Here is a 26,789-nt window from a genome sequence, read left to right on the forward strand (position 1 = left end):
TTAATTTACTCTATCCATTTATTATCTATTTAACTTTAGCATTCTAAATATAAACCCTACAATTTCACTCTTATATTCTTAACATTGTGTGTCGTTGAAATTCAAAATTTAAATTAGGTTTTTTACTTCAAGAGTTAAATTAGGAAAATTCATAATTCAAAATTTGCCCAAAATTTATCTTGAAATTAAAAACATAGAGGCTTCTACTTAGAGTAAAAGAGTTTTCGGGTGGATTCCATTTTACAAGAAAAGTTCGAAGAAGCTCTGGTACCGAACAGAGGGTTTAAGCGCGTGTGCATGTATATAAAGTGAAGCAATTTATTCCAGTCTAAGCACACGGTTAAGACAAATTCAGTGGCTAAATAGCAATAATATTTCTTTTTCGTACAGAAATTGTAAATACAGACAAATAAGAGGTTAGAATGGCAATTGCCAATATGTCCAACTCCACGTCATCCTTTTCTTTAGCAAAGCTCTGTTTAAACTTTAAATCTAATAAAAAGGCTTTCTACTGAATTACACAGCCCATCCCTTAATTCATTATCTCCATTAATCATATTTACCTCAATAAACCATATATATTATCATTATATAAATAAAATTGAGGCAAACTTTACTCGAAATTATTAATAAGGATTATAACGGCTTCGTCCACGTCCACTGTCACTACCACGTCTTCCCCCACTCGAACTTCCTCCACCACCACCACCACCACCACCGCCGCTGCTGCGCCCCCCTCTATGTTGAGGTGGCGGTGGGGTCCGCTGCTGCATTCCTGGCTGTTGCCTATACACCACAACAAAACAATATAACACTTATTTCTAAACCCTTTTTTTTCCCTTACGAGTATAGAATATTTCTCACTATCTTCAAAAAGTATATCGATGTACAATTATCTTCTCACAAAACGAAAAAAAAGCACTTACAGGACATATCCAATCCTTCCATCGGGCAAAAGCATGGGCATCATAGCCATACCTGGAGGAGCTCCCCTTCCATACATTAGGGGCTGCAATACAGAAGATTTTTTTATCCATATCATATATACTATTGTTTAGCACTTCACAGCAATTAACGAAATTCAAAATCAAATTGACGCCTTTTTTTCCTGGAATATGCATCGGTCATTTTCTACCTATAAACTGCATGTGCAAACATTCCATTAATAACTTTTTTTTTCCTATGAACGACCATTATAGAAGTTACCTACAAGATAGTGACATTTGATAGCCCTTTTATTGTTTACAAGATTTCAATACATGGAACTTTCGCTCGCGAGTCTATGACATATAATAGCCTTGTGAAGATACAACCCACGAGACGAAAATAGGGAAAGAAAAAAAAAAAAAAAAAAAAAAGGATTTTAAGACTTCTTACTTGGGCAAAGCCTGCACCGGAATATCCTGCACCTAGACCACCATAAGGAGGTCCAACCATGCCGTATCCCATGCGAGGTGGATAGTTTGGAAATATAGCTGTCTTCTGTGAGTTTGACCCCCCTGTAGTTTTCTGATCCGCCTGTGGCTTTGCCAGTGAGCACTCTACAACTTGGCCTGTTGCAAAAAAAAATCCAGAATAAGATTGAAGTGGACTCATCTCTATCGGAATAGTAATCGAAGAATAAAATATTAGGAACTTGGGAGTTACCATCAATCTCATATTTCTCTGTGTTCTTTAGAGCTTTCATGGCACTTGATCTTTCTGTAAAGTGAACAAAACCGTATCTGCTCTTCTCTTGCCCTGGTTTTGCTGGAGGAAGAACAACTTTCGCAATCTTCCCATGGTGTTCAAACAAGTCCTTAAGCTGATCCTGAGTTATATCTTTTGGCAAGTTCTTTACATAGACCGCTTTGACCTGTACAAAGAGAAGTCAATCAGTATCATGTAAGAAACATATAATTGGCCACAAGTTGAAGTTACTAATGCATCAGTTATTTAAAAAACAAAAAAAAAACACTTAAGCTTGTCCACGACATTAGTAAAATCACTCATGTTTTACTCAAAACCCTATAACCAAAATGCACATCCATAAAAGATTCTACACAACTGCGTAATTGCTATAGGCATAATGAATTGCTCACTACAAATTAAGAAATAGGCCTTCTATTCCCCAATAACTTTTTTCAAAACTCAAAAGTAAAGGGATCATCCACTATATCAACTAGCCCCTATGTGGAAAGGAAAGCCAGACAGGATTAATGCAACGATTCAATTGCCAATTAAACTGAGTAACTAGAAATTTAATGACATTTAAGAACGATAAATTAGCAACAAGTTTATTTAGTGCATTCCTAGTTCCCCAGAGCAAACAACTAAAGGTTTTCTCAGCTGACCTTGAATATTCATTTGAGAAGTTTAATGACAACAGAAGAAACAGGAACTGGCATATACAATTAATAACAATGCCAGAACTAGATCAGGATGAGACGATTTGCCAGAGCTAAAGCAAAAGGGAAAGGTGTCAGAATACAATTCGAGCAAGCAATCCCATTCACCAAACATTTTGATCAGGTAACAACAATGTCAATTAATTATCTAAAAGAGGTGAACCCTAATTATGATGACGAAATATCCAAGAAGAAAGACCTGAGAAGATGAAGATTCTGCACTTTTTGGATCAGCCCAGCTAACAGTTGGAGCATTATCGTCAAGCTTGAATTTGGGATTAGACATTGATTGTCTTGAATACTCAGCACAAGCATGGTTGTAATACTCGATGAAAGCAAATCCACGATTCTTACTGGAGTTTTGCGGGTCCTAGTAAAATAAGATTCACATATTAGTATATTACCAAAACCTTTTGGCAAACAACAAAAAACGACCAGGATATAACAGAAGACTGTAAAGTAAATAAGACAATGAACAATTATGCCCAAGCAGAGAGGAACCCAACCTTTAAAAGTTCCACAGTAACAACCCCAGGCCCTACTTTATTCACAACCTTCTTCATTTCCTTCTCTCCCCAGTTTCTGGGTACATTACCTATAAACAGCTTATGTTTCGCTTGAGACGTAGAACACTTCACCTTTCTCCCCTGAGACAGTTTCACAAAATACAAATAAATAAATAAATAATCGCCATTGGATCCCCAACATGCCACCCACACATCAAAGTGGAACTTTGCAAGTCACACAGTATAAATAAATTTGTTAAAGAATCAACATGTTATTATTATCTTCATATGCGCCTGCATGCGCATATAAGCATACACTCTGGTTACCTTCAATTCAGTGTTATTAAGTTCCTTCATAGCCTTAGAAGCCAATTCCTTGCTCCGGAAGGTTACAAAAGCATATCCCTTGTTTTCACTCGAGTCCTTTCCCTTCATCACTCTGACCTGTAAATTACATGCAGATCCATGTAATTTCTAAATTCAAACTAAATCTAATATATAGGAATACAACGTATATTACCTCAGTAACTTCCCCAATTGATTCACAGAAGCGCTTCAGATCATCTTCAGAAGTATCGTGTGAAATTCCACCAAGATACACCTCTGAACCATGTGGGGGAAGTGCAAGAAGCTCGGAATGTTTTTTATCCAAATCCTCTCTGCCTTCATCATTTTCCATGTCATCATCACGATGTGGATTCCTTCTAGCATCGTGTCTGTGAGAATCATTTTCTTCCTCGTCTTCCTCTTCTTCCACCTCCTCTTCAACTTCTTCCTCTTCTTCCTCTTCTTCCTCCTCTACTTCTTCCTCTACTTCTTCATACTCAACCTCTTCTTCCAAGGTCTCTTCCATGTCGTCGTCAGCACCAAGTTCAACCTGTTCTTCAGGCTCAACAGGGTTTTCAGGTTCAGAAGATTTACTAGTTGCAGCACTGGCTCTTGTCCTTGGCATCTTATACCTCCAACAAGGCAAGCTCCTATTGCAGCTCTGAGAGAAGCACAGAGGCCGGATGCATTTGCAAAAGAAAGAAGAAAAATGTGGATCGGCAACGACAAAATGAAAGGCCATAAGGAGCGCCAGAGTAAGAATTTTGATTGAATTGGCTCCATGAGGTATGGCTCCAAGGAGTTCCAAAGTGAGTAATATTAAAACAAGGGGTGAAAAAATGTCGTACAAACAGAAACAGGCAAGAGAGAATGCTGATTTGTAGGAGCAAGATGCTCAGCAGGCGCAAAATCAATGAAGCATTGAATTTCTTGAAATATAGACAATGATCGATGCCAGGAGAAAAGAAAAAGGGCAAACATTCAGTCTATTCTTTAGGGCCAATGCACTCATAATCAAAAAGTGGAGGGGAAGGCAAATAATAAGAAATGAGAAACAGAACAAGGGTATGAAATTCACGATAGATGTCACTAAAAGAGTATCCCCAATAAATCAAAAGCTATAGATTCCAAAATTAGATTGACCAATTCCTTAAAAGATTAATTCCACTTCCTGAATATATGTCCAGTCTGTAACTTCCTGCAGCCATTTAATGCACAGGAACTGTGAATGAACTGATTAGTGAGCAACCTCAAATGCATTTAACAAAGCCATTGCTCATATCAGAACTCACAACCTTTTGACATTTCTATAAAAGTTGAATCGCAAAACGGCAAAACGGCAATAGAATTTCACTTTTCCTCTATTTTAATTGGATAAATGTAATACAAAGAATAGTAATCCACATTTTTATATGTTAAATTTCGATGCTAGATATTTTATTTTTCTTCTGTTGATCAGAGAGTGATTCTATTGTGACACAGACAAGTCAAAGTTTTCTGTGTTGCTCAAATTTTGCAATAAATTCTCCTTCAAACTTTGAAACCTCACATATTGGTCATTTGAGTTGGATAATTCAGTTGTAAACCAAGGGATTCACAATTTCACATCAAAAATCAAAGAAAATATTGCCGCAGGCGCTCGTGCACCACGACATAACGTCGCGCACCAATTCCAGTAGTTGAGCTCACATTGTTACAATTTATGTTTTTAGTAGAAGAACAAACACCAGATATCAAATCACAAACGTACATTCTTCGACTGACACCACCAAAACACAGAAATAAACTCACGCGAAGTCAATTAAAGGTGCGAGAGATGAGAGCTTAACTAAAGCCTAGCTTTGCAACAGAACCCATGAATATTTAAACAAATTGCATCAACGAAACTGACAGATAGGTAAAATTAACCATACTTCCATCGAACAAAATAGGCCTCTATTGAGGGGGAGGAGGAAGAGAGAGAAAGCGAAAGTAGAAGCAAAATATGAGCGTCAACGTGAAGAAAAAATACATACCGGAATGATATCTTTGTCTGCCTCCTTCAAACAACAGCTATACGAACCTCGCTTGCTTCGTTCTGCGGTATCTAGAAAACCCTAGCTGAATGGCTCAATTGAGGGTTTCGAAAAAAATTGGGGATATTTTTTCTCGTATATGGTGAGATATGAGCTCCGAGGGTATTCTCGACAATTCGGTGATCGCTGATCTGGACTTCTTACAGGCGCGTGAATTTATATCAAGTTTGCCTGTTTTTCTTTTCTTTTTCCTTTCCTGGTTTTTCTTTTTGAAAACTAGAAAAAAGTTTGACCGGATAATTGATGGCTGGTGCTAAATTTTTATTTTGTGAAGTTATTTGAGGTATTTTACATTGTATATCAATTATTTTATATATTGTTTCGTAACGATGTTATAATTTATAGAGCCTTATATTTATGTTTTAATATGTAAACAAACATATCTAATATTTTCAGATAAGTTATATACACAAATCACAATTATAAACTAAAACATATACAAAAATATTTAATGTTTAAACAGTTTGTGGTTTTCAAACTCAATCAAGCAAATTGATGCATAAGCCATAAAGCTCCCTACATGATTAATTTGCACACCAATTGCGAAGGACTAAACAGTAATTTAATCAACACTGTCGTAATATATCCACAGAAACAAACCAGAAATTCAGAAGACAATGATATGAATATATGAGGTTTTGCCACTTCCCAACCTTGAAAAATACTAATACTCAAATGCATGCATGTTCAAAGAAAGAGGTGTTTATAATCTCTATTGGCAAGTTGACAAACAGCATTGTAGCACGCCATATCTGCAGAAAACAAATGAAAATTGTTAAGGATGCTGCAATAAGCTAAAACCCGTTTCCAAGGTGAAACATTAACAAGAAAAAAAAAAAGATTTGTCTCCCCACACGAAATTATCCGAGAAAAAGAGAGAGTACTTACTCAAGGTCTACTAAGCTATACTAACATGCACAGAAATCTCGACCCTAGTTGATTATATCCTAATCTTGACAAATTATGATCACCACCATCATCATTTAACAATTGTTATGTATTTTATATGGTCGCTAATACAGAAATCGCATTTCACTTATTAACTAAATACTACGTGTGTGAACATCAACAACTATAGCACACCAAAGATTAAAGACATATTAACGAGTGTTTTCTTTCGATTAACAATTTACCCATGAAATATTAAATCCACCGTTTCCTAGCCCTTCGTGCAATACTGCACACATATCAGAAACTATGGAGTAACGGACAACTCTGTTTTCGTCTACGTAATCATTCGCCAATTACCACCAATAAAAGAAAATTGAACTCTCTACTGTATATGTACATGTCAAAACTTACTCCGGTAACGAGCAAGCCAGAACTAAACTCAGTTTATCCTAGTTAAAATTCAATATAAGGGGTCTTTACTCTCGATTTTAGTTATGCTGTAATCCAGGTTTGCAAATTGCAAGAATCGTTGTAAATAGGATCAGCCATCCTTTAGGAATCGATTGTAGTTCACAGAAAAGCAGCAAATCATTGTCCATTATAAACCTTAACTCATAGTAACATAAACCGTCTGTCCTCGAATTTTCCAAACGAAACTTAACTGCTGATTAGAAAACAACTAACATATTGAACAACAAAACTTCAGCTACAACAGAGGCATTCGATATTTAGTATACGCCTCTCGTAAATGGGTAGCAATGAACTTTGAATCTAGAATTAAACAAACAATTGAAGTCTCTTAACATTGAATAGCAACAAAATTCAAACAGCGAATCATAATATATATAAATTTGCCCATATATTTTCAAGCAGAAAATCTTAATAACGAGTAAAATAATAAATAAAAAAATCACATACCAAAAACATCACCAAAGTTGGTGAAGATTTCAGCGCGGATAGATTGATTACCCTCGGCAATGCCGATAACCTCCACAAAAGTTGAAAGAGGTGCAGAGGGGTAGCCCTTGATAACCAACTGCTGATCGTCCGTCGATTTTCCGATCACCGAGCCACCACCGTCTGATTTCAGCACCTGAATCACTGCACGAACTCTCCTGCCGACGTGTAGTCTCAACAGCTCGGAGTTGACGAAAACTGCCGGATTCGACGTATCCATTTTCTCGAAGGATCTAAAAATGGGGGTCGAGAGTGAAGCGATAAATGGTATGAATAATTGGAATGGGGGATTAGGGTTTAGAGGTGTCTCACCTTTATATCTGATCCTATTCCTACGGGCAGTGCACTGGTCGCCGGTGAAATGAGAATTCCTAGGTGACTATGCGCGTGATAGAAAACCCCTTGATGTTGAATCTGCTGTTGTTTTGAAAATTAGGGCCGGTGGAGGGGTGGGGAAAATGGCGGCAAGTGTTCCCGCTTTGGGAAATGTAATTGACACAAATAATTTCAATTTTTAGAACTATACATATAATTCACTACTACAACTAATTGGTTATTTGTTACTACTTAACAAGGATTTTTAGAGCAAGTGTATCTGATTCCTTAGTATTAACTTTTTTTAAGAAAATTGTTTAATATTTACTAGGATTGATTAGATTGATTATGAATTATAGATTGATTATGAATTATAAGAAATCAAGATACATATAATTTACTACATATATTGTCAAACCCAATTATCTCCAGCAATAGCTACACACAGCATTTTCTTTAATCGAAAGGAATGAACGAAAAATATGCGGAAAACCCTGATATAAAATTGCTGAAGCTACTGAGGAGTGCATCTCTCCGAGTGGTATCGAACTGTGTGGATGAATATTTAGATATTCAAAACTCAAAGTTGCTTAATTCTTGCCCCCAAAACCTCGAGGACCAGGCTTTGCCGACGAGCCTGCGAATTGCCTCCTCGAGTCCGATTTTTTCTTTCTCCTGGCTGTACCAGGGGGAGCCTGTACACATTGAAAGAAGAAAAAAAATCATTTATTGCAAAGTTATAGGTCGACTTCAACAATCAGCAATCGAATTTCAGACACTTTACTATGTATGATGGGATTGGGAGTCAATAGGATTTTAATCGGGATTTTTTACTACTATATACTATATACCATGGTTGTCGTAGCTCGATAAATTTACCTTTTGTTCTTCCTTTAAGGCATCCTCCAGATTGCTCAATGAAGGTAGTGATCCACCTTCCATTACTCCCATCAAGTTCTTCATTCGTACGCGCATTTGGAAAAGCTGAGCTACGAGTTGACTCACCTGAAAATTGATCATGTTACACCATTGATTTCCCGTTAACACTCTATATTCACCGAGAAAACACGAGAAAGTCAATCCATATTTACCTGTTGCTCTGTTTTTCCGGAATCTTGAGCAACTCTTTTCCTTCTGACTTGTGATTCCGCCAACAGTTCTGGTTTTTCCCTTTCCTCTGCACAAGAAACACAAAAAGTTCAATGTTAACAACTACTAGATACAAGGTACAGGTATCTTGCAAAAATTGATTGTTGCTGGGAAAAAAAATAAACAAAGAAAAGAAATGACCTGGGGTCATTACTTCGATCATAGATTCCATTAGTTTTGTGTTCTTTTCTGCCTCTCGAATTTGTGCAGGAGTAACCTGTTTCAATGTACCATCAATTTGGAGATTCAGTTATGATTCGGAAATGCCCCTTAAGACACTTGCATAACCTTTCAATGTCGTTAACATTAACATTAGTTGTAGTTTGATACAACCTAGTGAAGACCGGATTTTATACCTTCCCCATGCCTGGAATCATTCCAATAACACGAGACATTGAGCCCATCCGTGAAACTGCTCGAGTTTGCTTCAAGAAGTCATTGAAATCGAATTTTGCACTCATGATCTTCTTCTGCAAATCTTCAGCATCTTCTTGTTGCATCTACTCAATTTATGAAAACCCACATCAACTACACACACACACACACACACACACACACACACACACACACACACACACACACATATATATATATATTCAACTGATTTAAAATTCGATACTCACAACTTCTTGGGCTTTCTCCACAAATGATAAAACATCACCCATTCCAAGGACGCGTCCAGCCATACGATCTGGATAGAAAGGTTCAAGGTCTTCCATACGCTCTCCTCTTCCTACAAGCTTAATTGGCTTCCCTGACACCTGTCCCATGCCCAATTGTTAGTTAAATCTTTTAAAACTGATCAAATTTCATCGACTTATTCCCACTTACTCCTAAAGCTTATTCTTAAAACTGAATTAGCAGAATGCATCTCTAGATGACACTTGATACAAGTCATGTTAACTCTACGAAATCTTATTCATTAAACCGTAAACAATATGTTTCATTTCTTCTAAATTCAATAGAAGAAATATGCCTGACCTCTTTTACACTCAAGGCTGCACCACCTCTAGAATCCCCGTCTAGCTTGGTTAAGATGGCACCAGTGATTCCAATTTCAACATTGAATGTTGTTACCAATGCTAAATACCATCAAACAGAATAATAAGTGAAAAATATAAAAACCTCCAAAAATACTATTAAAGACTATGTCGAGAATATATACCAGCAGCTTCTTGGCCAGTCATTGCATCTACAACAAGCAAAACCTCTGTGGGATTTAATACTCTTTTGACGTCTTTCAGTTCATCCATCAAGGTTTTATCTATCTGATAAGAAATAAAAAAAAAATGACTTAAAGCTCAGTTTGTAATAAGACACTTGTGACCATATTTTAAGGTTCCTGTTCCAATTCTAACCTGAAGTCTTCCAGCAGTATCCATTATGACCACATCTACGTTCTTTTTCTTGGCCTCTTGCAAACCTTGCTTTGCTATTTCTGCAGGTTTAATTGCATTTCCAGCTGCATACACTGGCACCCCAACCTGCTTAAGGCTTATAAGTAAGTAAGTGAAATCAAGAACATGATTCAGAGTCTCACTTTAGAGATACATAAAACCTTCCACATTTTGAGTCGAGCCGAATTTACCCAATTCTCATTTCAGGGATCTACTATTCCCAGTGAAAAAGTGAAATGGCATAACAGGTTAAAACAAAAAGCCTATCACATTAATCTTAACATTAACATCTTAGTCTGTCGGGCAGAGAAATAAAACCATTGTCAAATAAACTACCTGTTCACCTAAAATGACCAACTGGTCTATCGCAGCAGGTCTGTAAACATCCCCAGCAATTAGCATGCAACTCTTCCCCTGTTATACCATGATAGCTTGAGTAAGGTCGGGTCAAACATAATATTGGACTAAAGAGGTTTGCGTACAAATTTACAGATTCAAGAACAAGCACCTGCTTTTTAAGATATAAAGCTAGCTTCGCGCTGACAGTTGTCTTTCCAACACCTTGCAACCCGGCCAACAAAATGACAGTTGGTTTAGATTTTGCAAAAACCAGCTCAGATACTTCTCCCCCCATTAGTTGTACTAGCTCATCACGCACGATCTGTGTAGGTTAAAAGTACGGTAACTAAAAGCCATCGTAAGCTAATACTAGCATTGATATACTGACCATACCTTAAGTTCATCAGATTTCAGATACTTAATTTTTTTATTTTTTTTTTTCATTATGAGCTAATAAGTTCGGTACAGGGCGAGGAAATTACTAATTATACCTTAACTAATTGCTGATCAGGTTTCACTCCTCGGATCAATCCAGTGCCAACTGCTTGATCACTTACAGACTGAACAAATCTTCTAACTACGGGAAGGCTAACCTGCAGATAGATACAGAAACCTACGTGAGACGAAGGTTCTAGATATCGTAACACAGCTGTTGGAATATGGTGACGCTTACATCTGCTTCTAAAAGAGCTCTCCTGATATCCTTCATAGGTTCCAGAATGTTTTCCTTGGTCAAAACCTCTGAGTTGGTTATCAATCACAAAAATAGTTTGTCAACTATGATAAATTCCCTCACAACCACATTTAATTTCTATTTCAAATCAAATGACCATCTTGTAATATGATGGAATTTTATGAAGAGCTCACAATAATATAAGAATAAATTAATCAAAATACCTTCTCCCTTGAGCTTGTTCCAAGCGGTTTCGAGACCGCTGGTCAGCTGCCCAAACATCTCCGCTCTCACAACGCCTCGCATTTCCCTTATGTGAACAACGCTAGTCTTTGAATTTACCACTCCCCATACCTCTCTCTGCAATCGGATCAAAAATTTAATTAGAGAAACAATTAACCTAATAATTACGAGAAGCAAAAAATCGATGGGGGCGGCGGGGGGAGGGACTCACGGTGAACGAGTTTCCGGCGGAGAAGGAGAGCGATTGAGCGGAGCAGGTCCGGGAAGAGGAGCTCTTGGGGACTCTGGGGCTGGGGAGGGGCAGTTTGGGAATTTGGAGTGTTGAAGAAGGTGAGAAATGGCGGGAGACAACTGTCGAAAATTGTGCAGAGGCCTCCATGAGAGCTCAGCTGGAGATGGTGCAATTGTATTTTCGCCCGGATTCTTTTATCCGCTTTATTATCTGTTGATATTTCTATCTTATAAATGGCCGTTGCCGTTCCTGTGCATCGCGGCCTACGGTATTGTCCTACTCCCGTGTTCAAAAATAGATGGGTAATGATATACGCAGGCCAAATTAAACATTCAGCCACTTTTTTACCATGATTTTTTACCTTTTTACCATAACTATTTACCTTTTGTACTATTCCTACCCAATAAAAATAAAAAAATTAAATTGTTGTGCTCGTGCAAAAACATGCGAGCATTTCAACAGTGCTCATCTGATTTCACACGAGCACTGTTGAAATGCTCGCATGTTTTTGCACGAGCATCTTATAAATCAAAAAAAAAAAAATAATAATAAATAAATAAATTAATCTGCTCGTGTAAAAACACACAAGCGGTTGAAAAGCGTTCGTGTGAAATCACACGAGCACTTTGCAACCGCTCGTGTGTTTTTACACGAGCAATTAAAAAAATAATAATAATAAAAATGCCTGCTCGTGTGGATTTACACGAGCACAGTGGATGCGCTCGTGTAAATTCACACGAGCAGGCCAACGTGTGATTTTTTTCGTTTTTTTTTTCCGGATTCGTAATCTACATAACAAGAGGATCGTAAAAACGTAAAAATTACCTCCGATCTGTTGACGATTTGCACGGGCTTTGCGAAAGAAAATCGAAAGGTTAAGAGAGTTTTGAGTTTTTTTACTTTGTTTTTTGAAGAATGGTAAAAAATGTGCCTGAATGTTTAATTTTGGCCTGCACAAATCATTTCAGAAAATAGAATTTGTGCTTTTCTTTTTTTCTTTTTTCTTAATTTAAATAATTTACAAACCGAATATTCTCTTTAATTACCGTTGCGTTTGAACCAAAGTCATAATATCCAACTGATTTTTGAAATATTAGATCAAACCACCCTTTTCGACCAAAGCTAAGCAAGATTAAATATTAATCACACGCTGATTACAATCGTTTATAAATTCCCAAGCAAGAACAGTAAAAAAATTCACTGAATTCCCCCATCACAAAACAACTGAAGTAAGCCTTCAGCACCACATTACCCCGACAACCGGGGCAATAACTCGAAATCGAAGAATCTAATTAAAACACAACACGTTGCAACAAACGGCGAAATAGGTTAATCACCTAACGAAGAGAAAAAGGAAAAAAAAAAAAACTCGTGTTCATCCATATATATGATTCCATGGATCGATCTTCACCTCCAAACCTCCACCCTTTCCACGCGTGAATTCACACGGCTAATAATGCTCGGTTCCTTCATCTTTTCTCCACTTTTTGTCGTACCGTGTAGAATATTTTCGATTGAGCTTAAAAAACCTCGATCGCCATCATTGTTAATGCCCATTCTTGATTCTTCACCTCGCGGAGAATCATTACTCGAGCTGCTATTCTCACCCGACTGTGACTCACCACTCACTTCATTAGTCTTCAAAATACTAAAACGACCGTCTTCATTCGGAGGCTCCGATTCCATCTTCGGACCCTCTTCGACCAAACAATCCTGCTCTCTTTCTCTCAAGGTTTTCACTATCAGAGTCTTTAGAAAGTTCATCACTTGTACCGCGTGCATCAGTGCCGTCAGAGGATCCGACATCTGAAAAATCAATCAATAAAATATCTTCGAAACCAAACACAAGATAAATTTTTAAAAATAAATTTAATAAAAAGAATTACCTGAGTCATGTTAGGTGCAAAAACCATAGCGATATTTCGCGGGTTCATTTTATTGAAATTATCCAATTGGGCAACATCGGTCATGAGATTGACCGCCCAATTCAAGAGTGCAGATTCTGTGGGCGGGAGTTGACTCACGAGACCACTGCATTCGTCTTCCGATTGAGACTCCATTATCTGCTCGGGTGGCAGAGTATCCAATATTCCACCACTAGGTAGTTCTCTAAACCAAGCCTACAAATAATTAATCGAATTAATAATTTTAATATTAATAAAAAAGGGCTTATCATGAATAAGTACCTTGATTAGGCCGGCTAAACAATGAACGTCGATGTCGTCTGGAATCACTCCGTTGTTTAGTTGCTCCCGAACGAACTCTTCTTGGCCATTCTCTGGATTAATTCTGAAGATTCCTTCCGACTGCGCAAAATTCAAGGAAGTTACATAATTTATTATTATTATTAATTTTCTTTTATTTTTTGTATGTACATTATATTAAAATTTAAAGATTAAGTTACCTGCAAGCCACCCTGCAAATACAAGCGCCTCTGCATCATGAGTAGTATAGTCGGTACACAATTACCCCTGGAATCGAAAGAAAGCTGCATCGACTCTGTCGAAACTCCGAAAACTCTCGTGCTACATATCAAAAATACATAACACAACAAATTACAAACATAATTTTCAGGACCTTACCTTAAAAATATCAAGAAACCATGTAAGAAATTCCTTAACCCCCTACCTAATCCCGTAAACTACCGAGTAGCTCCGTGATTAGAGTCAATAATAAATAAATAAATAATAGTGAAAATAAACCTGGCACTAGGGGGTATTGTAGGAACATGAGGCTCAAACTCAAGGGGTAGTCCAAGAAAGCCGTTGAATCGGTCGAAGGTGACGTGAGCAACATGCCTTACATTTGTAGGGCAACCAATCTCCATCACCTTGTTGTTATTTTCAACCCCACAATTCTCTGCACTTGTATTATTCGTACAAGGCCCCACCAAAGAATTCCTCAAGACAGTAACCAAAACTGCCAAAACAGATATTCGGTCGTCTTCTTCTTCTTCTTCGACTTCTTGGAGTAATGTTTCTCTAGTGGTGTAATTTCTCCCGTACAACGATACAGGAGGATTACTACTACTACTACTACGACTACTGCTAGTGCTGATAACTAGAGGCTCGTGATTAAGACAAGTTTGTTGGTGATGAAACTCATCATTGTTGTTTGTCGTAGGTGTCGAACAGTTCATGGATCTTGACGATGAAGCCAGTATTATATCTGTCATTCTTTTTTTTTTTTTTTTAAAGAATGAAGCAGTGTGTGTTGTGTGTTTTTGATGATGGATTAGGTGGATTAGTGGATTCTTGAAGAAGAAGAAGAAGATGAACAATGTAGCAGTTGTTGTTGTGGAGTAGAGTTTGGTACAAGTAAAGGGGTTTGTGGAAGTTGAGAAATGTACATCATCTTCCCTATTATATATATTTTGCTTTATCTATACTTTCCTCATTGACTCCTCTAACGTACATTTTTTCACACTCTCACTGCGTGTGTGTGTGTGTGTGTGTGAGAGAGAGAGAGAGAGAGAGAGAGAGGTGCAAATGGAAGGAGTAATTATGATTAGTAGCATTACAACATTTTAATTTTAATGCACCCCAAAGTTAGGCTATGATATTATGATTACACTTTATGTACAGTAGAGGCATGGGATGTGAAAAATGTATTTAATATAGGTAACTTGATAATAAAGGATTGAGAGGCTTAATTATGACAGCTCTGCTATTGTCTTACTTATTATAGTATTATTAGTTTATTGCATTTATCCCTACTTTCATCATGCCTAACCATAACATATAAAAAATTTTGAAAAATTATATGAATAGAAATATGCCTGCAAATGAGCTGCGCACTAAAGACACCAGTGGCCAACATAATTGCCACTATTTGGTGGCCAGCTGATAAATATTTCTACAATTATTTCTTTCTTATCAGGTAAATAGGAATCCTCATTTAAGGTTGTTTTTGTCCTGTTAAACACACACCTAAACCTTAAACAATCCTAACGACAAAATAATGTGCTAATATGAGGACTAACGAGCAAATAATTGTCCTAGTCCTAGTTTGGTGGTCTATATAAGATTAAATAATTTAATAAAAACTCAATTATTTTTTCGATCCCGGTGACGTCCAACAATAATATTTGCGGATCGATCCGACAAATTATTAACATCAAACAAAGTCTAATTATTTAGTTAATCATGGGTAATCTTCCCAACCAAACGAGGCTCGGGTGTGCTCTTTTACCGTTTTCCAATAATAAACATAAAAAAAGGTGTTGCAATTAGAATGAAATGAAGAAACAAAAAGAAAGGACTGTAACGGATGGATGGGAGAGAGGAAAAGGCAAAAGTGAAGGGTTCAGTTTTCTAAGGAATGAGAAAACACTCCCCAGTTCCATTATGTGGCCGTTGTGAGTGTTTTTTAAACTGTTCAAAATTTAAACTCAATTTGGCGCCCACTTCCCATACTAAGATCATCTTTTGCTAATCTTATTTATATATAAAAAAAATAAAAATTCTTGTTTATTGTAAATTGCTGTTGAATTTAATTAACATTTATTTATTATATTGAAGCCAATTTTTTCAAGTATGTTCGTCATTTTTTTTTGTAAACTTAGTTTATGTTTACATCTTTGTTTAAAAGAATTATGTAGTAATATATGCTGAATTAAAATCCAGGACCGCAAATACGCCAACGTTTCAAATGATTACGTTGGATACGAACGATTCAGACAAGGCTACCAATCAAGAAATGTGACCAACAACCGGTCATAAACAGTGAAAAACTACCACATCAAAGATAATAATCCGAGACTAAAAATTAGATTGAATCAATACATATACAATCATTGAGCTCTAGCGACTGGCTCGAGAGCTTCAACCGTAACTACACTGTTTCCCCTGATGACCTACGATACAAAAAATGGGTGTATTAAAACAATCGTGTATTAATTGAAATTTACTGAAATTTAATATGCACCAAAAAGAATAAAAGGACTCACCACCATGCCTATATCAGTTTTCTCATTTCCATTGACTTCGACGGTGTTGTCCACCACCAGATTCATAAACTGATCGAATCCACGAAGGGTTCCAACCACCATACGATTGGCATTGAGTTTTACTGAAAATATGTCATCAAACAAGTTTCTCAATAATAATAACAACAGTGATGATAATAATTAAAACAATTAAACCTTCTTTCCCATGCAGGGACAGCTTTGCATTTTTGTAAAAAAATACAAGACGGAACAACATGCAAAGGATAATTGTAGTTAAACTACTCTATTAATATTCGGAAAAACATATTAGCAACCAGTTGCCATTGGAAAAAAATGGCTGCATCTGAAAAAGCCTCCAATAATTGATGCTCTGTGGTAGGTTCCGAAAATTCAACTAACTGCGTTAAGTTATTTAGGAACAAAATGTTCCAACAGCCTTTCGGAAATCGGTTACGGTTATTTACGGAACTAAACCTGATTACATATAGAACAGAGGATAAAAAATGTTTTAGATTTAGGCCTCGTTTGGTTGCCAAGATAAGATTAAATAATCTAATGGAAATCCAAATATTTTATCGTACCTCAGGACGTTCAACAAAAAAGCTCCCTAAAAGGCAAGATAAGCCACAAAAACATAATACTTGCGGGTCGACCTGGAAAGTTATTGGGGATACCAAACATCGAACAAAGTCCAATTATTTAGTTAATAATGGTTAATCTCCCCAACCAAACGAGGCCTTACGATAAAAGAACTAGAAAGAAATCTACTATCAAAGTAAACTAAAGAACACATCATCGCTTCCGCATTTCTATGAAGAATAAGTTGCATAAGGCAGACGAATACAAACTGAACCAGAGTTAGCCTTACAAAACTTTCCATCTTTTCATAGAACAAGACTAACAATGTTACATATCTGTATTTTTATTTATACGACAGTCGATTATGTGGAAATTTTTAGTTTTCTCCAGCTCCATATACTTCCATTATCAATCCTATCTTCAATTCCTATGCATATAGGTTTTATTTTCAACTTGCGATACGGGAAATCGGTAGGTTCGAAAAAATAGTGGGGATAACAAAATCATGCACAACAATCAACAACTGAAGAGGAAACATTAAAATTTTCAATCTCGTAATCAGGAAAGCAATGCAATACGAAAATCATGTAATCCAAAAAGGCAAATGGATGATAAGGAACTTACTTTGTAGCTTCTTGTCCATGTATCTGTCATTCAACAAAAAAATGGGGAAAAAGAAAAAAAAAACAAAATTAAATAATTACAGTTAACCATAAACAATCTACACTGTAAGTAAAAATTATTTGGAGATAAAACGTACTTCTTGAGATCCGGAGGCTGCCCTGATCTGCTCATAGCAAAATTCTTAAAAAAAAATTCCGACAATGGGGATTCTGTTCTGGGTTTATCGCTCTTCAGAAACCCTAGAAATTATGGTGGAAGAGAAAATTATGGTGGAAGAAGATTTGAATTTCAATTTTCAGATAAATTAATTAATGGGCTGAATTACTTGGGCCCTTAATTTGTGTGCAGCCTTAAATGACTGCTAAATGGGCTAATCTTAATTTCTGCAATCCATAAAATTGATTTTATTTATTTATTTCAGGTTTGCTTTTGATAAATAATTGTTTTTCTTCATTTGGAGCTTCTTTACCAAATTTCTAGAAGGTGGCTTCCGTAAATCAAGTACAAGTACAATGAGTACGTGCCAACCTTTTCAATCAAGAATTTTGTTACCATAAATCTGTATTTTATTAAATTTATAAACTATTAGAATATGAATAAAATAATTAATTTAATTTGACACTGACTTAGATAGAAAAAAGAATGTTTGGTTGAAACCAACTTGCACGGCTCGTCTTATAGTGAATGGAATTATATAATGTCAACCATTCCATTTCAAAAAATTCCAACCAATAATTGACTAGTGACTAATTGTTACCCCTAAATATGTTGACAATTGTAAAAATCGTAAATGCATATATATATATATATATATATATATAAATCAAAGATTTTGCCGACTTTGCTTACTTATCTTCCAATCGCATATGCCCGGCCCCCTCTATTTTTAGTGTTTTTTTCTCTTCATGGGTCACCACTCACCACTCTTGAGGGAGAAAAAAAAAAAGTTGGTACTTTGACTAAGTTAGGTTTTTCTTAAATAAGTATTTTCGAATTATTTTTATTTTATGTGGCACTGATACGACGAAATGGAGAAACGGACACAGGAAACCTAAATTGGATCTGGGAACATAGGGAAATGTGTAAATATAAAAAATATAGAGGTGCATTCATAATTTCTGAAAAATATTATAAAATTATCATCAATTATATATTTGTATTACAAAGTATATACAATTTACAAGTTCCAATATGAATTATCATTTCACGAATTACATTTGGGGCATATATATTTATTTTAGTATGGAATTTGCATCTGCGGAAAATATTAGAATACCACTGTCCATGAAAAAGAGACACAAGATTTAAGATTTTTAAGATTTTTATACGCGTATGCAATTTCGAGTTTGTATTTGAAATGAGTTTTGGTTTTTTTTTTTTTTTTTTTTTGGAAACGTGTTCTATTTTTTCATTATTACCAGAAACAACCCTGAAACTTTCAAATTTTATAGAAACAGCCTTGAAACATTTCGAGACGTCGAAACCAGTGTGGGTATAAGTTTACGTGCATTGTAGTTTTTATTTGATTTTTCATTTTTCTATTAGTTTTGTCACTTTTTATTTAATATTATCCACCATTTTCAGCCGACCACCAAACACAGCTTCTGTTCCTGCCTCAACTAGAGAGAGGTGGGTGTAATGAGGAATTTCAATCTTAGAATATGCTCTTTTGTTTTGTTCAATTATTGGGCAGTTATAACCAACCATAAGTTTATGTTTTACTTCTCAAATAAAAATTAAGGTTTAAGAAATATTATTGTAATCATATACTAATAAATAATAATTATTGGGGTCAACCCCTAACTATTGATGAGTCAAAGTAAATGGAAGGCCATGCCCTTGAGAGAGAGACATATAATCAACCACACGTATATATGAGTATGACAATTTCTGAAATTTTGAATTTGGAAAAATATATTTTAATACTCAAAACTTGAACCCCCCCCCCCCCCCCCCCCCCCCCCGCCCACCCCCCACATAGAACACACACTATAAAAGGTGACAAAATGCAACAACACTTTCTCAAAGAGACAAAACCACCCATAAAAAAATGTTGTTAGGAAAGAAACTTGGTTCAATGAAGAAACTAGCCAAGAAAGTTAAAGTCATCGGCAATGCCGATATCGAACAATCGTCGTACTACGAGTGTTTGCTGATCAGAGATTATGGAGACGGAGGTGGAGCCGCCGCAGCACCCACCACCACCGGAGCTGCCCCCACGACACCGACCGGAACTTTTGTAGTATATGTGGGAGAGGATCGACAGAGATTCGTGTTGCCAACTGGCTACCTATCTCACCCTTTGATCAAGATTTTGCTGGAGAAGGCCTCTAATGAGTTTGGATTTGATCAGAGAAACGGTCTCGTTTTTCCCTGTAGCGTCGGTGCATTCCAAGAAGTGATTAGTGCTGTCGAATGCTGCCATGGCAGATTTGATTTTGGAGCTTTGGTAGAGGAGTTTATTTAGACAACTACTTTTACAGAATTATATTTAGAGTTGTTTTCAGTTCTCTTATTACGAGAGTTCATTTAGGGTGCATTTGGATACGATGATTTGATGCATGAATTTCAAATCCATTCGACTTGTTTCGATTTGACAAGGAATTCCAAATCCCTACTCTCTCTCTCTCTCTCTCTCTCTCTCTCTCTCTCTCTCTCTCTCTCTCTCTCTCTCTCTCTCTCTCTCTCTCACACACACACACACACACACACACACACACACATAGCTGAAGAAGGGCTACAGCCTTTTTATTACCCAACAAAAGTTGTAGTAGAAATGTAAGTTTAATGAAAGATCTAACAGAACTACCACATTTCAAGAACAAGGGTTATAAAATTATTATTAAAAAAAGAAAAACCTGCATCAAGTAGCCCCATCCAAAAGAATCCTTTTCATATCATCGATAAGCTCTTGCATCTGCTCCCTCGAATGCAAAGGGAACGGAAATACGCAGGCGCAATCCAATGCACCATCTCTAATCGTATCAAAAATCGCGATAGACGGGCCTATACCGTGGACCGAGGCACACCCAATAAAATCCTCCAATCCAATAGCCTGGTGCAGTTTGTTTGACTGATGGATCATTCGGTCCTCAAAGACGGATATTAATGAAGTTCTGAGCGATGCTGACGGTGTTAATGAAGGGTTCTCAATCGCCCTGCACATCAAGAAGTTCAGATCAGCCATGTCTGAGAAATGCTTCTTGTAGCTTTTCGAATTCTCGAACGATGAATGGATTCTTTCTGCCAACTCCCACAATTTTTCCCCGCCTTCTATGTCGTGCGTGTTGAGAATTGCAGAGTGATAAAATCCTGCAATCATGAGATTTTTAGTCAATTTGGAGTTAACCCGATTATTCTTTTAGCCCTGTCAGCGAATAATCGAGCAAATTTCCTCACGAGTTCCTAGTTTGCCGGTACTTCTGTGATAGTGAACCTAATCTAAGTGGTAATTATAGGATGTGGTGGTGAGCACTGAACGAGTTGTGTCGAGAACCACAAAATCATTTTTTCAAGATTCGGCATGAACTTTCTGAAACGTCCACCCTTAAACAAGATTTAATGCACACAAACGAGAGTGAAGCTCGATTAATTCAACAGAAACATACCAACATGGTGGCTGCTAAGCGCTGGATCAAGAATCGAACGGCAGTCCATGAGTGTTACAACTGCGTACTTTTCCCATTGGTCGTAAGGAACCCTTTTCGATGAATGAGAGGCAATTACTCCAGCTGCAGCTAAAATCCCACTCAGTTTTATCCCATTCTTGTCGCAACTCTGCCAAAAGTTAGTGCCGAAACTGAAGTCATAATAGTGCAAGAAATAGTTGTTATGCATTCGATACAAAAACAGATAACCAACTGTAGCTGAACTTATAATCCTGAAGAAATCACATAATTACAGAGAGAAAGATCTCGATATCAAGCTGGTTTAACGAAGGCTGGCTGCAGTATATTCGCTTTGAAATCGAAGCTTTTTACCACGCAAGGCAGTATTCAGGTTCAGTAAGCACCAAGACAAGAACAAAGCTTATTAAGTCTTTCCTGATCTCATCCAGACTGAAAACTAGAAACTCAACGAACATATGACATCCTTAAAAGAACTAATCGAACATAGCTAATGGTACAAAAACATTATCATAGTTAAACGAAACAGGCTGCTCAAGCAACCGAATATAACCAGGAAATGAAGTAACTCTATCGCCTGAACCGGTTAACTATTCTATTTCTTTTAACCATCTTCGAAAAAATAATACAGCAACTGTCTCATCGTTGATGCACCTAATCATGCTCGTTTCTTCGTTCTACTTTTAAGTAAAACCAAACACATTACAGTTAACCAGTGATGGAACACTACCAAGATTCAAGAACTATGACCAGAACATAAACAAAAGATTCGCAAGAAATTGGCATACAGATAGAATCCGACGAGTGTCTTCCGCATTCATCTTCAACCTAACGACACGCGACAATCGGGGCGAAACCGTATCCTTAAAATCCAAATTCGACAGCCTCAAAGAATTCAAAGAGTACCCCAACATATCCACACCTCGAGCCCAAAAGGGTTTACTCCCCTGCCCAGAAGGAAAGTATTCCTCAATCCCCAAACTAACCTCCGCATCTTTTCCTTTTTCCATTGCTACCCCTTCCTCCTCCTCCACCATCACCCCCAATAGCCCCTTGAGCAATGCCACCGCCGATGTTCTGTCACAGGCTGACGTGTGCAGCCTAAGGGCAACAACCCATTTATCATCCTCCAGAGTGTACAAGCTGGCGAAGAAAACATCGGTGTCCGATAAAGGGTCGGGATTCTGCCACGAGTTGTTGTTCAGTTCGTGTTCGAGGATGAGGTGGAAGTGGGAGACGGAGGCAGAGGCGTAATCGTCGGGGAAATTGGTCCGGAGAATCTGGGACGTTGATTGAAGATCGAACGGCTGGATTTGGATGTGGGGGTTTGGGGGGATGACGTAGGTGAAAGAGTTGGCGACGGGATCGAAGTGGAGTTTGGAGTTGAGGATCGGGTGGGAAATTTGGAGTTTCTGGAGGGCGTTTTGGAGAAATTGGGTGTCGGGTGGCTTCGACAGTAGGATGGTGAGAACGGTTATGCCGGTGCCGCCGGGCACCGCCTTGCACCAGCTGAGCTCGGTGGCGCCGGCGGGTCGGATTTTGGGCTGGGTCCCATTATCAGAGTCCAACGAAAGGGACATTGTTGTGTGGGAGTGAATTCTTTCTGAGTGTGATGGCTTTGTTGGCAAATTATATCTTGATAAGATGATGATGATGATGCTGGCGATGGCGATGTTTCAGATATGAAAACGAGACGACGACACTGAGTTCAGTGTTTGGTGAGTTGGCAATTACCAACATAAACTCGTGTTATTTACAAAAATATTATAAATTCGACATAACTTTTTATTATATTTCAATATGGAAGGCCCAAATTTATCAGCCCATCCAATAAGGATTCCATGTCTTTGGGCTTTTTATTTTTTTTAAGTACAATTTCGATTTTAATTTTCTATTCAATTTTAATATTTAAAAACATTCAAAAAATTAAATGCAATCTCGGTCGGCCGTCGTTCCTGTAATACCCAACGTAGCAGCTTTGACGGTCAAGTGAGAAAGATGAATTTTTAGATGCACGTTCCATTAGGCTTTTAGGTCAAAACAAGCATCGGTTCGCTTAGAACCCCGACCCGAGCTAGGTCGTTTCATAGCGTCTCACATACAACTTTACCTCGCATTGTTGTGCAATGCGATGTGAGAGTAAGACGTTTTTCTCCTCGCTAGGGTTTCTATCTTTAGACTGTCCTTGTCATGCATACTTTATATGTATAATTAGTCTTAATTATTTATTATCGGGGCGACGAGATAGTACATATGATCAATTTCCTCGCCTAAGATTTGGGTTGGCATCTTTTCCTAATCGTACATTTCGATTTGCTGCATAGAAGCAATCTTTGCACCTCCCCATTTATATCTCTTATAACCTACATTATAACTATATTCTGATATGTTTGCTATAGCTCTCCCTTATCCTCTAATATTCATCTTTAATTTTGTCAACTTCTTTCCGATAATATATATCGATCCATTATTGCAATTACTATGGTAATTGTATACGTTCTCTTTCTTCTTTTTTATTTTATTCTTTTTCCATAATTCCTTAAAGAAACAAACACTTTGTCCGATCGATCTAAGTAATTCATGCAATATTTATTTGGCAGGAGGCCGAGAATCATATTGGCGATACCAAATATGAAGAGGTCACTCCTTTTTTTTTTGTTCTTGTAATTAATAGTTATGATTTCATTACCTGAAACTGAATATTAATAATTTGTATCATCATATATGTAATTAATTAATCCGATCCAGGAATACGTAGAAAATTCGCGAGGGTTGAAACTTTTCACGTGCAGATGGTCTCCTGCGAAAACTGAGCCAAAAGCTTTGATCTTCTTGTGCCATGGATATGGCATGGAGTGTAGCATCACAATGAAAGGTCAGCCACACTAATTAATTCATAATTAGTTATATACCCATCATTGTTTTAATTTATTACTTTTTTTAGATTATGGAGGTACGATGATTATTTAATTAATTTAATCCGTTCGACTAATTAAGTAATTAATTAATTAAATAATCGATCGGAACACAGGTTGTGCTTCTCGATTGGTTAGGGCAGGATACGAGGTTCATGGAATCGACTGCGAAGGCCATGGAAAGTCCTCTGGTCTGCATGGATTAATTCCAAACTTTGATCATCTTGTTGACGATTTATCCCAACACTTCACAAGTATTTCTGGTAAATCATTAAATTCCTTTTAATTCTGATTTTATTTAATCATTTGGTCTTTGAAATACTAAAAAAAATGTCTGTAATAATCTTCTTTAGAAAAAATAAAATTGATCTTACGACCTAATTAATTGAGCGAATACGTGTACATTAGCTTTTTATAATCATGCATCGAAAACTTAAACAACGATCATGCACAAATAAGTGAAAATGTTGATATTATAATATAGACGATGCATTTCACTAATATATAACAACTTAAGAATTTGATTGAAATAGTCATTCAACACATGGTATCAAATGAAAGACAGATCGCCGAATTAAATAAAATGTCGTTTAATTTTATGTATGTGGACGAGAATAAACATATATACACCGGTCCCAATAATTAACCTGACTAGTCACTTGTTGGACGGTTATAACTTGTACGATCGACTTGTCATGAATAATCATGATCATGTGCTCGATCGACAAATATTTATTAATAAACCCCACCCAACCCCATGCATATGCATTAATTCATGGTTGGCATATGATTAATTATATATGACATTTTATTTTTAATTTATTTTCTGAAGTTAATTATATATATGTTGATTTGATTGAATATAATGCAGAAAGGAATGAGAATAGGAAAAAGATGCGAATAATAATGGGAGAATCAATGGGAGGGGCCATGGCTCTACTTCTGCACAGGAAGAAACCAGATTACTGGGACGCCGCTGTACTAATTGCTCCCATGTGTAAGGTCTGTCTAAATTATTACATTAATTAAATTCTTAATCAAATCAGTAATTAACGTTAATAAGAAAGTAATCCAGATTGCTGATGAGATGAAACCAAACCCATTGGTTATAAGAGCTTTGAGTTCTCTGGCACGCATCATTCCCACGTGGAAAATTACTCCAACTCCTGACATAGTTGACCTTGCCTTCAGGGACCCCTCTGTAAGAAATGAGGTAATTAATTAATTATTTATTTAATGGACCCATCTTCTAATTTCATAAACAAAGCTAAGATAACCAATTTTTGGATTCTTCTGCTAAAAAAAACTACACATATGATATTTTTTATAATAAAAATAACACGATGGATTTTTGGTAATTTAAGTAAAGATAAAGGTGCAAATTGCAATTAATAAACACTTGGTTAGTGAATTTAGAAAATACTCGTATTATTGCATGTAAATGGTGACATGCATGCATGCAGGTGAGATCCAATCCATACACATACAAAGGCCGACCGCGCCTGCAAACTAGCTACCAATTGTATGCAGCCAGCATGGATTTAGAGAAAAGGCTCCAAGAGGTCACCATTTATTTTTATTTTATTTTTATTATATATTCAGATATATTTAAATATAAATAGAAGAAAATACAAATAATTTCATCACTCACGTTTTCACCGATTTCACATTTAGTCCTTCATATTTCAAAAAATCAATACTTTCGGTCATTTCAGTCAATTTTCTCTAATTAGTAATGAATCAAGCATTGTGTCCAAGTCCAACAATGTCTTAACTGGCGGACTACCGGTAAATTAACAGAAATGATAAAAAATGTTAAATTATTGAAATATGAGGGACCAAATGTGTTTTTTTGTGAACATGAGGGACCAAATATGAAATCGGTGCAAACTTTAGGAATAAAAACTGTAATTCGCCTTTTGGTACATGTATACTAATTAATTAAATTATTTATTTAAAAAATTAGGTTTCGCTGCCGTTCATAGTTCTGCACGGAGAAGATGATAAGGTGACGGATCCAACGGTGAGCGAAACATTGTACAACTCAGCAAGCGCGGTGGACAAGACATTGAAGCTGTACCCACAAATGTGGCACTCTTTGTCGTACGGCGAGCTGCCGGAAAATCTAGAAACAGTGTTTTCCGACATACTCAACTGGTTGGAAGATAGAGTTTTAGCCCGAAGTGCAAAGTCTGAAGAGCAGCTATAAGCTTCCTAATCATCACTCTTCATTCTCCAATTAACAAATTATAGAATATTGAAATGAATTTTCCCTTTTTTTTTATATTATTTTGAAATGCAAATTAAAATGAGAAAATTATATTTTTCACCCCTCAAGTTTGCACCGATTTCATATTTGATCCCCCGTATTAAAAAAAACACATTTGATCCTTCATGTTTCAATAATTTACACTTTTAGTCATCTCCGTCAATTTACCGTTAGTCCTTCAGTTAAGGCAGTGATGGCCACAAATTTGATTATGTTAGTTAACGGAAAATTAACGAAAATGACTAAAAACGTTGCATGTTTTAAACATGAGGGACTTATTATGCATGTGTTTTTTGTGAACATAAGTGACCAAATATGAAATCAATGCAAACTTGAG

The 26,789-nt window shown here is 36.7% G+C and overlaps 8 protein-coding genes across 9 annotated transcripts; 2 read left to right on the plus strand and 6 right to left on the minus strand.

Moving 5' to 3' along the window:
• Positions 1-340: 340 nt before the first annotated feature.
• Positions 341-5,427, minus strand: LOC105956775 (RNA-binding (RRM/RBD/RNP motifs) family protein). Of its 2 annotated transcripts, none has more exons than XM_012980673.2 (9): positions 5,236-5,427; positions 3,414-3,881; positions 3,221-3,337; positions 2,894-3,034; positions 2,587-2,757; positions 1,648-1,855; positions 1,378-1,553; positions 927-1,009; positions 341-786 (listed from the first exon to the last, which is right to left on the minus strand). In XM_012980673.2, the coding sequence occupies exons 2-9, from the start codon at positions 3,843-3,845 to the stop codon at positions 627-629; spliced, it is 1,488 nt and encodes a 495-aa protein (XP_012836127.2). In that variant the 5' UTR covers positions 3,846-3,881; positions 5,236-5,427; the 3' UTR covers positions 341-626. The 2 variants fall into 2 exon arrangements, with proteins under 2 accessions (XP_012836127.2, XP_088682622.1); XM_088826496.1 differs by having other exon boundaries at positions 3,414-4,418; positions 5,236-5,423.
• Positions 5,428-5,718: 291 nt separating this feature from the next.
• On the minus strand, positions 5,719-7,642 carry LOC105956777 (replication protein A 14 kDa subunit B). Its single transcript, XM_088826497.1, has 3 exons — positions 7,456-7,642; positions 7,105-7,376; positions 5,719-6,047 (listed from the first exon to the last, which is right to left on the minus strand). Exons 2-3 carry the CDS (start codon positions 7,361-7,363, stop codon positions 5,983-5,985), a joined length of 324 nt encoding a protein of 107 aa, XP_088682623.1. The 5' UTR covers positions 7,364-7,376; positions 7,456-7,642; the 3' UTR covers positions 5,719-5,982.
• Positions 7,643-7,800: 158 nt separating this feature from the next.
• CPSRP54 (chloroplast signal recognition particle 54 kDa subunit) lies at positions 7,801-11,762 on the minus strand. The gene is made up of 15 exons (XM_012980671.2): positions 11,471-11,762; positions 11,241-11,376; positions 11,017-11,084; positions 10,835-10,936; positions 10,513-10,665; positions 10,341-10,418; positions 9,966-10,091; positions 9,773-9,875; positions 9,589-9,689; positions 9,231-9,368; positions 8,964-9,107; positions 8,749-8,824; positions 8,550-8,635; positions 8,338-8,463; positions 7,801-8,153 (listed from the first exon to the last, which is right to left on the minus strand). Exons 1-15 carry the CDS (start codon positions 11,636-11,638, stop codon positions 8,049-8,051), a joined length of 1,710 nt encoding a protein of 569 aa, XP_012836125.1. The 5' UTR covers positions 11,639-11,762; the 3' UTR covers positions 7,801-8,048.
• An 838-nt stretch (positions 11,763-12,600) lies between these two features.
• LOC105956776 (rho GTPase-activating protein 5) lies at positions 12,601-14,846 on the minus strand. The gene is made up of 5 exons (XM_012980674.2): positions 14,194-14,846; positions 13,896-14,016; positions 13,678-13,797; positions 13,378-13,611; positions 12,601-13,297 (listed from the first exon to the last, which is right to left on the minus strand). Exons 1-5 carry the CDS (start codon positions 14,664-14,666, stop codon positions 12,899-12,901), a joined length of 1,347 nt encoding a protein of 448 aa, XP_012836128.2. The 5' UTR covers positions 14,667-14,846; the 3' UTR covers positions 12,601-12,898.
• A 1,279-nt stretch (positions 14,847-16,125) lies between these two features.
• On the minus strand, positions 16,126-18,036 carry LOC105956563 (putative small nuclear ribonucleoprotein G). Its single transcript, XM_012980415.2, has 4 exons — positions 17,779-18,036; positions 17,643-17,665; positions 16,440-16,561; positions 16,126-16,346 (listed from the first exon to the last, which is right to left on the minus strand). The coding sequence occupies exons 1-4, from the start codon at positions 17,811-17,813 to the stop codon at positions 16,284-16,286; spliced, it is 243 nt and encodes an 80-aa protein (XP_012835869.1). The 5' UTR covers positions 17,814-18,036; the 3' UTR covers positions 16,126-16,283.
• A 1,590-nt stretch (positions 18,037-19,626) lies between these two features.
• LOC148766692 (auxin-responsive protein SAUR24-like) lies at positions 19,627-20,325 on the plus strand. The gene has a single exon (XM_088826073.1). The coding sequence runs from the start codon at positions 19,693-19,695 to the stop codon at positions 20,107-20,109; it is 417 nt and encodes a 138-aa protein (XP_088682199.1). The 5' UTR covers positions 19,627-19,692; the 3' UTR covers positions 20,110-20,325.
• A 44-nt stretch (positions 20,326-20,369) lies between these two features.
• Positions 20,370-23,031, minus strand: LOC105956778 (uncharacterized). Its single transcript, XM_012980676.2, has 3 exons — positions 22,057-23,031; positions 21,251-21,419; positions 20,370-20,954 (listed from the first exon to the last, which is right to left on the minus strand). The coding sequence occupies exons 1-3, from the start codon at positions 22,846-22,848 to the stop codon at positions 20,506-20,508; spliced, it is 1,410 nt and encodes a 469-aa protein (XP_012836130.2). The 5' UTR covers positions 22,849-23,031; the 3' UTR covers positions 20,370-20,505.
• Positions 23,032-23,726: 695 nt separating this feature from the next.
• LOC105956782 (caffeoylshikimate esterase) lies at positions 23,727-26,520 on the plus strand. Its single transcript, XM_088827081.1, has 7 exons — positions 23,727-23,907; positions 24,017-24,143; positions 24,300-24,446; positions 25,055-25,185; positions 25,259-25,396; positions 25,647-25,745; positions 26,150-26,520. The coding sequence occupies exons 2-7, from the start codon at positions 24,119-24,121 to the stop codon at positions 26,390-26,392; spliced, it is 783 nt and encodes a 260-aa protein (XP_088683207.1). The 5' UTR covers positions 23,727-23,907; positions 24,017-24,118; the 3' UTR covers positions 26,393-26,520.
• The last annotated feature ends 269 nt before the right edge of the window (positions 26,521-26,789 follow it).

This window comes from Erythranthe guttata, chromosome 12, assembly GCF_056151865.1.
Source record: "Erythranthe guttata isolate IM_541 chromosome 12, IM_541, whole genome shotgun sequence".
NCBI lineage: Eukaryota > Viridiplantae > Streptophyta > Magnoliopsida > Lamiales > Phrymaceae > Erythranthe > Erythranthe guttata.

Excerpts from the sequence above, each read along its gene's own strand:
- LOC105956563 (XM_012980415.2), bottom strand. The coding sequence starts at position 17,813 with ATGAGCAGATCAGGGCAGCCTCCGGATCTCAAGAA. Across the intron at positions 16,562-17,642 it reads CATGGACAAGAAGCTACAAA|TAAAACTCAATGCCAATCGT; the intron begins GTAAGTTCCTTA and ends ACATATTTTCAG. Across the intron at positions 16,347-16,439 it reads AAACTGATATAGGCATGGTG|GTCATCAGGGGAAACAGTGT; the intron begins GTGAGTCCTTTT and ends TTTGTATCGTAG.
- CPSRP54 (XM_012980671.2), bottom strand. The coding sequence starts at position 11,638 with ATGGAGGCCTCTGCACAATTTTCGACAGTTGTCTCCCGCCATTTCTCA. Across the intron at positions 11,085-11,240 it reads GAACAAGCTCAAGGGAGAAG|AGGTTTTGACCAAGGAAAAC; the intron begins GTATTTTGATTA and ends TAACCAACTCAG. Across the intron at positions 10,419-10,512 it reads CTTTATATCTTAAAAAGCAG|GGGAAGAGTTGCATGCTAAT; the intron begins GTGCTTGTTCTT and ends ATGGTATAACAG.
- LOC148766692 (XM_088826073.1), top strand. The coding sequence starts at position 19,693 with ATGTTGTTAGGAAAGAAACTTGGTTCAATGAAGAAACTAGCCAAGAAA.
- LOC105956782 (XM_088827081.1), top strand. The coding sequence starts at position 24,119 with ATGGAGTGTAGCATCACAATGAAAG. Across the intron at positions 24,144-24,299 it reads GTGTAGCATCACAATGAAAG|GTTGTGCTTCTCGATTGGTT; the intron begins GTCAGCCACACT and ends ATCGGAACACAG. Across the intron at positions 25,746-26,149 it reads TAGAGAAAAGGCTCCAAGAG|GTTTCGCTGCCGTTCATAGT; the intron begins GTCACCATTTAT and ends TTAAAAAATTAG.
- LOC105956775 (XM_088826496.1), bottom strand. The coding sequence starts at position 3,962 with ATGGCCTTTCATTTTGTCGTTGCCGATCCACATTTTTCTTCTTTCTTT. Across the intron at positions 1,554-1,647 it reads AGAGAAATATGAGATTGATG|GCCAAGTTGTAGAGTGCTCA; the intron begins GTAACTCCCAAG and ends TTTTTGCAACAG. Across the intron at positions 1,010-1,377 it reads CCGGTGCAGGCTTTGCCCAA|CCCCTAATGTATGGAAGGGG; the intron begins GTAAGAAGTCTT and ends TCTGTATTGCAG.
- LOC105956777 (XM_088826497.1), bottom strand. The coding sequence starts at position 7,363 with ATGGATACGTCGAATCCGGCAGTTTTCGTCAACTCCGAGCTGTTGAGA. Across the intron at positions 6,048-7,104 it reads CAACTTTGGTGATGTTTTTG|ATATGGCGTGCTACAATGCT; the intron begins GTATGTGATTTT and ends TGTTTTCTGCAG.
- LOC105956776 (XM_012980674.2), bottom strand. The coding sequence starts at position 14,666 with ATGACAGATATAATACTGGCTTCATCGTCAAGATCCATGAACTGTTCG. Across the intron at positions 13,612-13,677 it reads GTTTAGCCGGCCTAATCAAG|GCTTGGTTTAGAGAACTACC; the intron begins GTACTTATTCAT and ends AATTATTTGTAG. Across the intron at positions 13,298-13,377 it reads TTGCACCTAACATGACTCAG|ATGTCGGATCCTCTGACGGC; the intron begins GTAATTCTTTTT and ends TTGATTTTTCAG.
- LOC105956778 (XM_012980676.2), bottom strand. The coding sequence starts at position 22,848 with ATGTCCCTTTCGTTGGACTCTGATAATGGGACCCAGCCCAAAATCCGA. Across the intron at positions 21,420-22,056 it reads ACACTCGTCGGATTCTATCT|AGTTGCGACAAGAATGGGAT; the intron begins GTATGCCAATTT and ends AACTTTTGGCAG. Across the intron at positions 20,955-21,250 it reads GCTTAGCAGCCACCATGTTG|GATTTTATCACTCTGCAATT; the intron begins GTATGTTTCTGT and ends TCATGATTGCAG.